A 13092-nucleotide genomic window follows, 5' to 3' on the forward strand; every position below is an offset into this window, starting at 1 on the left:
ATAATGCTGTATAATAGACTGTATTTATATTATTCACATGTGAGTAATGCTGTATAATAGACTGTATTTATATTATTCACATGTGAATAATGCTGTATAATAGACTGTATTTATGTTATTCACATGTGAATAATGATGTATAATAGATTTTATTTATATTATTCAAATTTGAATAAGGCCGTAAAATAGACTGTATTTATATTATTCACATGTGAATAATGCTGTATAATAGACTGTATTTATATTATTCACATGTGAATAATGCTGTATATTAGACTGTATTTATATTATTCACATGTGAACAATGCTGTATAACAGACTGTATTTATATTATTCACATGTGAATAATGCTGTATAATAGAATGTATTTATGTTATTCACATGTGAATAATGCTGTATAATAGACTGTGTTTATATTATTCACATGTGAATAATGCTGTATAATAGACTGTATTTATATTATTCACATGTGAATAATGCTGTATAATAGACTGTATTTATATTATTCACATGTGAACAATGCTGTATAATAGACTGTATTTATATTGTTCACATGTGAATAACGCTGTATAATAGACTGTATTTATATTATTCACATGTGAATAATGCTGTATAATACTGTATTTAAATTATTCACATGTGAATAATGCTGTATAATAGACTGTATTTATATTATTCACATGTGAATAATGCTGTATAATAGACTGTATTTATATTGTTCACATGTGAATAACGCTGTATAATACTGTATTTAAATTATTCACATGTGTATAATGCCGTATATTAAACTGTATCTATATTATTCACATGTGAATAATGCCGTATAATAGACTGTATTTATATTATTCACATGTGCTGTATAATAGACTGTATTTATATTATTCACGTGTGAATAATGCTGTATAATAGACTGTATTTATATTGTTCACATGTGAATAACGCTGTATAATAGACTGTGTTTATATTATTCACATGTGAATAATGCTGTATAATACTGTATTTATATTATTCACATGTGAATAATGCTGTATAATAGACTGTATTTATATTATTCACATGTGAATAATGCTGTATAATAGACTGTATTTATATTGTTCACATGTGAATAATGCTGTATAATACTGTATTTACATTATTCACATGTGAATAATGCTGTATAATAGACTGTGTATATATTATTCAGATGTGAATAATGCTGTATAATACTGTATTTACATTATTCACATGTGAATAATGCTGTATAATAGACTGTATTTATATTGTTCACATGTGAATAATGCTGTATAATAGACTGTATTTATATTATTCACATGTGAATAATGCTGTATAATACTGTATTTATATTATTCACATGTGAATAATGCTGTATAATAGACTGTATTTATATTATTCACATGTGAACAATGCTGTATAATAGACTGTATTTATATTATTCACATGTGAATAATGCTGTATAATAGACTGTATTTATATTATTCACATGTGAATAATGCTGTATAATAGACTGTATTTATATCATCCACATGTGAATAATGCTGTATAATAGACTGTATTTATGTTATTCACATGTGAATAATGCTGTATAATAGACTGTATTTATATTATTCACATGTGAATAATGCTGTATAATAGACTGTATTTATATTATTCACATGTAAAGAATACCCAAGTGTTTATTGTCTATTGTGAGCAAACTGTGGTGCTGAATTTCCCCCAGGGATCAATAATGTACTTTGTATTTATATTCTATTCTATTCTATTCTATTCTATATTGTGTTTTGGAAAAAAGGTTGTGATAAACGTGAATAATGTAAACTCACTACACCAGTTTGTAAAATTGGGTGTAAGCAATGTCATTTTTTTCTGTTTGCGGCCGTCCGTGGAAAAAGTTTTAAAAATTAACGCGCGCTCAACGGCTTTTAATTTGACGGGGCACCCCGGAACACTGTTTTCGATCGTTTCCGGTATGACGTAGCCAGCACGGTATCCGCAGGTCTTCGCTGATTGGTCAGCAGCGGGATTTGAAATGAACGCGGTCGCTTGTTGCTCACTCACCGCGGCAGGAAGGATGGCGACGAGCTAATAACTCCCAGGCGGTCTAATAGATACAATAAAGACAACAGCGAGTAGGGTTGAACATCATTTTGATTTAAAAAAAAAAATCGTCGTTTGATATTTGTCTTTATCGCGGTAAGTAAACGGCACTCGGTAGCTTTTTTGGCTAGCCTTTGAACACAATCCGCGGTTAGCATTCACGGTCTTACGAACGATAACCGTCGCGTTGTAATGATCTCTCTTGTATTTGTACGTTATACATTTCATTCGGGGAAATGTGATAAAACACCAGGAAGATAACGTTATTAAAGTAATACTTACGCGAGCGTAAGGTGTACTTAGCTACATAAACTGAAGCTAGGCTAGATAAGACATGTGTTTTGTTACGGCGCCGTCTGACCAACTTTTATTTTTTTAAATTCGTTCAGACAACACACATCGTCGTCATTAGTAACATTTTAATTAAAAACTAAAATATAAATATTTAACTGACGCAGCACCATGGGATATTTTCGTTGTTGTTCTATGATGACGTCACAGCCTCTAGTGGACAATTGTTGTGGGGCAGAAATAGCATTTCTGTTTTTAATCCATCCGTTTCCTACCGCTTGTCCCTTACTGTAATTGGTGTCAACCAACAAACTAATAACCACGCCAACTGCAAGTGAGACACTCTACAACAGGGGTGCTCACACTTTTTCTGCAGGCGAGCTACTTTTCAATTGATCAAGTCGTGGGGATCTACCTCATTCATATATATATCATTTATATTTACTTATTTATGAAATATATGTTTTTGTTAACAAGTTAAAGGTGTTTAATGATAATGCAAGCAGGTTTAACACATATAGTTAATATTGTTAATACATTAAAGGTGTTTAATGATAATACAAGTATGTTTAATACATATAGTTAATATTGTTAACAAGTTAAAGGTGTTTAAAGATAATGCAAGCATGTTTAACACGTATAGTTAATATTGTTAACAAGTTAAAGGTGGTTAAAAATAATACAAGCATGTTTAACACAAATAGTTAATATTGTTAACAACTTAAAGGTGGTTAAAGATAAAACAAGAATGTTTAACACATATAGTTAATGTTAACAACTTAAAGGTGGTTAAAGATAATACAAGCATGTTTAACACATATAGTTAATATTGTTAACAACTTAAAGGTGGTTAAAGATAATACAAGCATGTTTAACACATATAGTTAATATTGTTAACAAGTTAAAGGTGGTTAGAGATAATACAAGCATGTTTAACACATATAGATTCCTTTCTTTCATGAAGACAAGAATATAAGTTGGTGTATTACCTGATTGTGATGACTTGCATTGATTGGAATCAGACAGTGGTGATGATAACGTCCGCATTTTCGAATGGAGGAGAAAAAAAGTCCTCCTTTCTGTCCAATACCACATGAAAGTGGTTGGTTTTTGGCATCTTATTTGTCCAGCTTCCGTACTCCTTTGTATACACTTTACAAGAAATACATTGTCGGCAAACTCCGTAGCTTGCTAGCTTGAGCACGCCAGCTTTCTGAGACTCTTATTTTGGTAGCGCAGGCAGGATGAAGCAGAGCTTTTATTGTGCAACTGTGCAGTCGGTCTTTGGAGTTTTGACGACAGGTACGGCGCCAGAGTCTGTTGAAATAAAGTGTTTCTCGCCTTCCAGTCGGTAATTTTAATGAGCTGGCAGCAGCCAGCGTCATCTCAGAAGACCCTCGGGTGCCGTGAATGTCAATCAAGTGACGAAAGTGACGTCATAGTGAAGATTTATGATCGCTCATTTTTAGGACTATTTTTTTAATGCCTGGCTGGTGATCGACTGACACACCCTCCGAGATCGACCGGTAGATCGCGATCGACGTAATGAGCACCCCTGCTCTACAAGGAAATATCCCCAAATCTATTTATTTTAAACACATTATTTGACTATCTGCTTTGTATTACTTATGCATAGGGTTGCAAAATTCCGAGAATATTCAAAGTTAGAAATGTTCCATGGGAATTAGAATAGAATGGAATTTATTGTCATTATATTTTCATATACCGAGATTAAGGACTCCAACGTAAGGTGCGGTAGTGGAAACAAATATGGAATAAAAATAAATCACATAAGTAATAAAGATAAAAAATAATAATTGAAATAAACAGACTACTATCCAATAAAAACAATAAGCACTCTTGCACAATATACAAAAAACTGTGCAATATACAGAACAAAACAAGAGTACTGGAGTAATAAAGTAATGACAATCAGTGTCGGACGTATTGCACTCGAAAGGTAATATTGCACAGTAGGGTATTGAGGTAGGATATTGTATAAGGGTGAATAATTTATTATAAGTTTGAGTTCAGGATGGTGACAGCTGTGGGAAAGGTTCTGGCTCTGATGCACCTGTAGCGCCTGCCCGGTGGTAGCAGGTGGAAGCCAGGGTGTGTGCTGTCCTTGGTAATGTTTTTTGCTCTGTTGAGGCAACGGGAGTTGTGTATATCCTTAAGGGGGGATTAATGGGAATAAACATTGAATGCAACATGCTAGATCTTGCAGCATTATTATTAGCTAAAACAACCTGATTTAATATAGAATTTCAACCCTTCACTGTGCATTCCTCCATCACATGTGTAGATAATTCCCAGTATGCCACACACTACAGCAGGGCTATTGAGGCCACACTAGTATTTGAGCCCAAGGACTTCATCCAGTCAGGCAAATGTTGATGATATAACTGGGGTAAATATATTTGATATATGGTATTTAAGTTTAATAGAGGTGTAGTTGCTTGTTACTGTATTTTTCCGTTAGCTGTGATGCTAATTTTCTCGATGTTAAATCCCATTCATTTATGCTAACAACGTTAGCGATCCGAATTTACCTTTTTTTGTGATCTGTAAGCAAATACTAAATCAAAATTTGTAGTTTCCTCTGCCTTCTGTTCTGCTAGCCATTCTGTTGTCATACAAGAATGTAGGATTGCTGATTAATTTGTCCATCAGTAAAATATTTTTAAAGACTACTCCAATTGTTTAGCTGACTATTTTATATATGTGTGTGGCATTGCATTAGTTTTTTACAAGAATAAATAAATACAAAGAGAATAATGCCACGTACACCATCTGATGTGTGGAGACATTTCACCCCAACCAATGTAGGCAGAAAGGCTGTGTACATTTGTAAATACTGTGCAAAGAGCTACGTCACAATTGCCATAAAGATGCAGCAGCATATAGACAAGTGCCCGATAATACATCATTATTTTAATTCCCATGGACGGTGTCCAGCTTTGAATAATCAAAAAAATTGTCAATATTTTCAAACTTCCCGAGCTTAACTTCCCGTGGTAAAGTTCCGGAAACTTTCCACCCCTTTGCAACCCTGCTTATGAATGAATGTCTGTCATTAAAAGTCGGCCGACTTGTGTTTTTCCATGTTTGTGCAGAGCCATGGAGAACGCCGTGCTGAGCCTCCAGGGTTTATACGATCAGATGCAGGCTCAAGTGGAAGTTCTCGACGACGGCATTGAACCCCGTGAGTAGTACTTTGTTTGGTTCTTGGACTTAACCAGGAGATGCCAATCCTCCCAAGTTACTGGACCAGGCTGTGGAAATCAGAACTTAAAGGCCTACTGAAATGCGATGTTCTTATTTAAACGGGGATAGCAGGTCCATTCTATGTGTCATACTTGATAATTTCGCGATATTGCCATATTTTTGCTGAAAAGATTTAGTAGAGAACATCGACGATAAAGTTCGCAACTTTTGGTCGCTAATAAAAAAGCTTTGCCTGTACCGGAAGTAGCAGACGAGTAGCGTGACGTCACAGGTTGTGGAGCTCCTCACATCCGCACATTGTTTACAATCATGGCCACCGGCAGCGAGAGCGATTCGGACCGAGAAAGCGACGATTTCCCCATTAATTTGAGCGAGGATGAAAGATTCGTGGATGAGGAAAGTGAGAGTGAAGGACTAGAGGGCAGTGGGAGCGATTCAGATAGGGAAGATGCTGTGAGAGGCGGGTGGGACCTGATATTCAGCTGGGAATGACTAAAACAGTAAATAAACACAAGACATATATATACTCTATTAGCCACAACACAACCAGGCTTATATTTAATATGCCACAAATTAATCCCGCATAACAAACACCTCCCCCCTCCTGTCCATATAACCCGTCAATACAACTCAAACACCTGCACAACACACTCAATCCCACAGCCCAAAGTACCGTTCACCTCCCCAAAGTTCATACAGCACACATATTTCCCCAAAGTTACGTACGTGAGACTTTTTGAGACTTTTATTAGTAGGTTGCACAGTGAAGTACATATTCCGTACAATTGACCACTAAATGGTAACACCCCAATAAGTTTTTCAGCTTGTTTAAGTCAGGGTCCACTTAAATTGATTCATGATGCAGATACCGTATTTTCCGCACTATAAGGCGCACCTAAAAACCACAATTTTTCTCAAAAGCTGACAGTGCGCCTTATAACCCGGTGCGCTTTATTACGATTCATTTTCATAAAGTTTCGGTCTCGCAACTTCGGTAAACAGCCGCCATCTTTTTTCCCGGTAGAACAGGAAGCGCTTCTTCTTCTACGCAAGCAACCGCCAAGGAAAGCACCCGCCCCCATAGAACAGGAAGCGCTTCTTACCACCCGCCCCCGGAAGAAGAAGAAAAAACGCGCGGATATCACCGTACGTTTCATTTCCTGTTTACATCTGTAAAGACCACAAAATGGCTCCTACTACGCGACAAGGATCCGGTTCATAAAAAGACGCAATCTCTCCATCCGCACACGGATTACTACCGTATTTCACAGCAACTGATATTCCTGTGAACCGCACTGTGGAACGGGAGCACGTACGGTGAATATTCGCACCACAGGGAATGAGAAGTCATCCTTCACTGTGGTTCTAGCTTGCCATGCTAACTTCCACCCATGGTGATATTCAAAAGGAAGACCTTGCCAAAAGAGACCTTTCCAGCCGGCGTCATCATAAAAGCTAACTCGAAGGGATGGATGGATGAAGAAAAGATGAGCGAGTGGTTAAGGGAAGTTTACGCGAAGAGGCCGGGTGGCTTTTTTCACACAGCTCCGAAGGCGAACACACCTTCACTAAGACGGGCAGACAGCGCCGGACGACATACGCCAACATCTGCCAGTGGATCGTAAATGCCTGGGCAGATATTTCGGTCACAACTGTGGTCCGAGCTTTCCGGAAGGCAGGATTCACAGAACTGCTGCACAACAACAGCGACACTGAATCCGATGACTTCGACGAGACGGAGCCGGCCATTTTTGGATCCCACGCTTGCGCAACTTTTCAATTCGGACACCGAAGACGAAGAATTCGAAGGATTTACGAATGAAGAATAACTTCAGAAGGTGAACGCTATGTTTATTTTGTGTGTTGTGACATTAACGTTCGAGCAACATTATGTTGCTATTTATTGCTCTACACCATTTTGAATTTTACTATGTTTGTGATTGCACATTTGCGTACATTTTGGGACAGAGTTGTTAGAACGCTGGTTTTCAATATATTATTAAAGTTTGACTGAACTATCTGACTGTTTTTTTGACATTCACTTTAGCGCAGCGTTTTTTTGACATTCACTTTAGCGCAGCGTAGGCGCGGCTTATAGTCCGGGGCGGCTTATTGGTGGACAAAATTATGAAATATGTAATTCATAGAAGGTGCGGCTAATAATCCGGTGCGCCTTATAGTGCGGAAAATACGGTATATACAATCATCATAATACAGTCATCACACAAGATAATCATTAGGGTGTATACATTGAATTATTTACATGCACATAGCGTCACGCACGTACGAGCAAGCGATCAAATGTTTGGAAGCGTACTCACGGTACCGCGTCTGCGTATCCAACTCAAAGTCCTCCTGGTAAGAGTCTCTGTTGTCCCAGTTCTCCACAGGCCAATGGTAAAGATTGACTGTCATCTTTCGGGAATGTAAACAATGAAACGCCGGCCGTGTTTGTGTTGCTAAAGTCGGCCGCAATACACCGCTTCCCACCCACAGCTTTCTTCTTTGCTGTCTCCATTGTTCATTGAACAAATTGCAAAAGATTCACCAACACAGATGTCCAGAATACTGTGGAATTTTGCGATGAAACAGACGACTTAATAGCTGGCCATCATGCTGTCTCAAAATGTCCTCCACAATCCGCGACGTCACGCGCTGACGTCATCATACCGAGAAACTAAAAAAGTGTATTTGTTGTAAGTCGATCTATATTTATTTCCAATGTGTTTTCTTTGATGTTATCAAGGATAAAATGTTATGCAGAGGTGTACTTATAACAATTTTATTGACAAATTATAATATTTAGAGTTTTTAAAAAAAAATTAATGTGCGCAAAATGTTTTTTTTCATCCTCGGGGCGGCACAACAGAAAATAATTGAGAAGCAATTAAGCGTTACAAATAATTAAAAACTTTTTTTTTACTCTTGTCGATGTGGAGGCACGTAAATAAGACCGCTCACAAAACGGGGCATCCTGAAGAGACGGCCAGATGGTCTGTAAAACATAACATATGCAACATTTTGAGCAAAGAACCACCATTACGTGTTATGTAGACAACAAGAAAGTGTTTTAAATGTAGAAAAACAAATCACAATATGACCCGTTATAATCTGGTGTGCCTTTTTGTATGAACGATGACCTGAAAAGAGCCGCACATTGGCAGTGCGCCTTTTAATCCGAAAAATACGGTACAACACTGAGTGTCGCTTGTCTTCCGCCAGAATTTATTTTCATGGCCCAGAACTTTGAAAACTGCCGCAAAAAGTGGCTGAAAGCGGAGCAAGATCTGGGATCCTGCAAGGAGGTTCTCACCAAAGCCGAGACCGAGAGAGGCGCCCTGGAGGTCAAGCTGAAGCACGCCCGCAACCAAGTGGACGTGGAGATCCGTCGCCGGCAGAAAGCCGAGGCCGACTGCGAGAAGCTGGTGTGTGGAGCACTCGTGTGAAAGTGTTGGTCCATGGACATGTTTTAACGCTCTCGTGTGGTTTGGGTGCAGGATCGTCAGATTCTGTTGATAAAGGACCTCCTGACCAGTGAGGGCTCTTCCAACAGCATCCAGCTGAGCGCGGAGCAGCGCTCGGCATTAGCCTTTCTCAACCCAAACTGCCAGGGAGGCTCCACGCTGAACACCAGCAAAAGGTGACAAACAATCACACACTTGCAAAATAAAAGCCTTCTTGTTCATTTGCAAGTGACATCTGTCTGAGCCCTCAAGCTCATGCATATAATGTGCTCACAGTCGTTTGCCATCATCATCTACTTACCACAGGGGTCCCCACACTTTTTCTGCAGGCGAGCTACTTTTCAATGGACCAAATCGAGGGATCTACCTCATTCATATATATAATGTATATTTATTTATTTATGAAAGAGACGTTTTTGTCAACAAGTTAAGTGTGTTTAATGATAATACAAGCATGTTTAACACATATAGATTCCTTCCTTTCATGAAGACAAGAATAGGGCAGGGCCGACATCCGGGCAACTGAGCTACATACGGGTTCTTCGAGCCATAGCAACCTGACTGGCGTTGAAAACAAACCGTCGCCATTACTCTTTAACCTGTCGACCTGCGCTGATTAAACCCGTCCTTCTGCCTCCAAAATGCCAAAAAACTGTGTTGTTTTTGGTTGTGCAAACCACAACTGGAAACAGGGAAAACAAAGGTCGTATTTTGTTCTGCCAAAGCGTGCTAAAAGCCCACAGAGACGAGACAAATGGCTCGCAGCTTTACACCGGGAAAACGAGGACGGTTCTCACTGGAGTCCCCCAAAATTCCGGGTCGTGCGTTCGGATCACTTTGTTTCTGGTAAATATAAGGAACAAAAATCCACCTTCTTAACCACAACTTGGCTATACCGTCCATGCTAATGTTGAACCCGTTGAATTTATACTGAATAACGTTCGACAGCTGAAGTTGTTGTTGTTGCACAACAATAACATACGGTATAAAGGCTATTTCCAGTAATTCAGCAAATAATAAATCATAATACTGAACTGAATTTGAATGAGCTCTCTACAGATATAATAAATATACAGATACTGGTAGCCACCGTGTCATCCTTATTATCATTTATCAACATACCTTGGGTGATTTAACAATTTTTATGTGATTTATTCGTTATATAACAACCGAAGCTAACAACCGACCTGGTGCGCTTGTGAGGTAGACATAAAGATTTCCAAATTCCATGTCCGGCCATTGTGTAGGATTATCAGTCCACGCATCTGCTGGAAGGCGGTAAGGGCAGTCGTTTAATCCAACTACAGAACATTTTAACTCGTATCTTAACCTAGCCTCACTGGAAAGACTATTTACATAATCATACGCCATTTAGAACAGTTTAAAATGCCGTGAAACCTCGTTAAATGCCTTTTCTGTCAATGCTGTGTTCGCTGTGAGCTGGTTTGTTTTCAACGAATTCAATATGGCGACCGGTTGCTAGGGGATTGGCAGGCGGAAGTGACGTAGGTCCGCCCTCGCCTATATAAGTTGGTGTATTACCTAGGGGTGTAACGGGACTTAGACTTTAATGATCCACAAGGGAAATTGTTCAACACAGTAGCTCAGTTACAATGATGAAAAGTGTAAGGATGGAAAGGACAATGCAGGTATAAATAGACTAATATAGCAATAAAAAACAAAATCTAACATATATACGAATATATACATTTGTGTACAGAATAATATATATACAGATATATTATATGATGTCTATAACATATATATATATATACAATATACAGTGTTTCCTACAGGGCAGGCATCTATTTGTGGTGGTGTGGTCGGGGGGGGGTCGTTGGCAGCAGCGGCAGTGGTGATGACCAAGAAGAACGCGGAGTTGGAATATAATTACAACATTTTATGTACATATTTATATACAGATTTGAACAATTAGTGATTCACTGAAATATATTTATTAATTGTGGTTCTTACAAAAAATATATCTTATAAAATATAAAATGTCTCTTAAAGCTCTGCCCCTTTAATTAGTGAATACTAAATTATTTAACTTTAGCCTACTACTACAACCATATTATTTACCAGCAACATGAAGTGAAACAGAGGCAGAGGTGTCCTGCCACAGTCAGTCAACCTCCTCCTCCTCCTCCTGCTGCTGCTGAACAGGTCGCACCTGTGGTCCGGACTATAGGCCTACCTCCTCTCCAAGTCGAGCCCTTTTCGGCCGTTGAAAATATTTTTCTATACTCGTCTGTGTGAAGGAGTGAACATCCAACATTAGAATTTATTACTAACGAGCAGAACCGCTCTATGTACGGTGCCGTCTAACCTTAAGCGGCAGCAGCTCAACACATGCAGGGTTCAACGTTAAGGTTTTTTTCTACTTGCCTGACTTCTCAAATCTACTTGCCCCAATATTTTTACTTGTCCTGCCTAGGTTTTTTTCTGGCTGTGTAGTGCTCATGGCTTATATCTTACTAAAATTCTTCCCGTTGACTATTTACAACACTACACAGTAATTATTATTATTATTATCTATAATTACATTTAAATGGCATTGCATACATGTAAAATGAAATGCCATTTCACATTATTTGACCAGTATCAGTTACACCCATCTGAACAGGTCAGCCACCTGTTTAATCACAGTTGAAATCTTGAAATGAAGGGCCTTTAATGGCCAAAACATTAACCTGGACAACATTTTAACAGCTGGTTGGCTCAGATTTTATTCTTTTCATTGCATTCACATGCAGCAGTGGACAGTGGACAATTTAGCTTCAGTCCATGTGTGTTTATTGACAACAGGGCTATAACCTGGACACGTTAGCTCGTCGGTGAAACGCTCGGTGAAATCGCGGATTAACGTTAAATATATGACGAGCCGCGAGCGATGCAGCTATAACCTATCTACCTATAACACCTGTAAAAATGAAGCAATGCTACCACGCTAGCAAGCGTTAGCTAGCCGGCTATGAGCCACCAAGCTGCTAACTATCGCCAAAAGGCACCATTTAAGTTTTTTTCCCCATGGCATCCTGGATCAAGGCTTTCAGCAGCTTTTGGACGTTTGAGGTAGAAACGTAGGAAGCGCCATCATTATGAAAAGTAGCCGGCGAGTATTTTGATCCCGTCCGTCCATCCGTCCCTCTTCTTCTTCTTCTTCTTCTTCTTCTTCTGGCCCACCAGGTGAATTAGGTGCTATTGGTGGAGTTACAATGCATAGTAGGCTACCGCCACCTACTGCACCGGAGGTGTAACTACAAGCAACATTCACAGACAGTCCCATTGCTTTTATGAGCGGTCGAGCGAGTCAAAAGCCGAAAAATCCATTTGTGGCGGACGTAATTCTTTCGTGGCGGGCCGCCACAAATAAATGAATGTGTGGGAAACACTGTATATATATATATTTGTATTGAACCGTTTCGGTACGGGGGTTTCAGTTCGGTGCGGAGGTGTACCGAACGAGTTTCCACACGGACATATTAAGTAGCGTCCTGCACGTTGTGTAAACAATACTCAAAATGCCGGACATTTGAGGCATTTAAGAAACTCCGCCCAGACAGCTCCGCAAAAGAGGACGTATGGTCAGTCTATCCTAGCCCGGTCGCTGCTAGCATGCTAGCAAAAGAGGACGTGTCCGGTGAAATTGATAGGATTGACTGACCGTACGTCCTCTTTTCACCGGACATGTCCTCTTTTGCGGAGCTGTCAGGGCGGAGTTTCTTAAATGCCTCAAATGTCCGGCATTTTGAGTTAGGGTTGCGTGTATTTTCAATGTGCGTTCAGGGTTAAGAAGGGGTTAAAAACAAAACTAATTGTGCGCGCAGCCGCATTGGTGAGGGAGGGGCAGAGACAGAGAGAGTGAGAGAGTTATGATAAACGCGCATGCGTCGCCAGGCTCTGCTTTTTATCCATACATTTATCACATTTAATTTGTTATTATCTATAGCAGGGGTGTCAAAAGTGTGCCCCGGAGGCCATTTGCGGCCCACAGCTAATGTTTTAAAGGCCC

General features: G+C 39.2%; 1 protein-coding gene across 1 annotated transcript in view; it reads left to right on the forward strand.

The window, feature by feature from the left end:
• Positions 1 to 2033: 2033 nt before the first annotated feature.
• racgap1 (Rac GTPase activating protein 1) overlaps positions 2034 to 13092 on the forward strand; it is a 41982-nt gene continuing 30923 nt past the window's right edge. The window contains exons 1-4 of the mRNA XM_061925488.1: positions 2034 to 2190; positions 5502 to 5590; positions 8836 to 9038; positions 9111 to 9253. Coding sequence (XP_061781472.1) covers positions 5506 to 5590; positions 8836 to 9038; positions 9111 to 9253 — 431 coding nt within the window. The 5' untranslated portion in view covers positions 2034 to 2190; positions 5502 to 5505. The remainder of the gene's footprint in view (positions 2191 to 5501; positions 5591 to 8835; positions 9039 to 9110; positions 9254 to 13092) is intronic.

The sequence above is a fragment of the Nerophis lumbriciformis genome, linkage group LG01 (genome assembly GCF_033978685.3).
Source record: "Nerophis lumbriciformis linkage group LG01, RoL_Nlum_v2.1, whole genome shotgun sequence".
Taxonomy (NCBI): Eukaryota; Metazoa; Chordata; class Actinopteri; order Syngnathiformes; family Syngnathidae; genus Nerophis; species Nerophis lumbriciformis.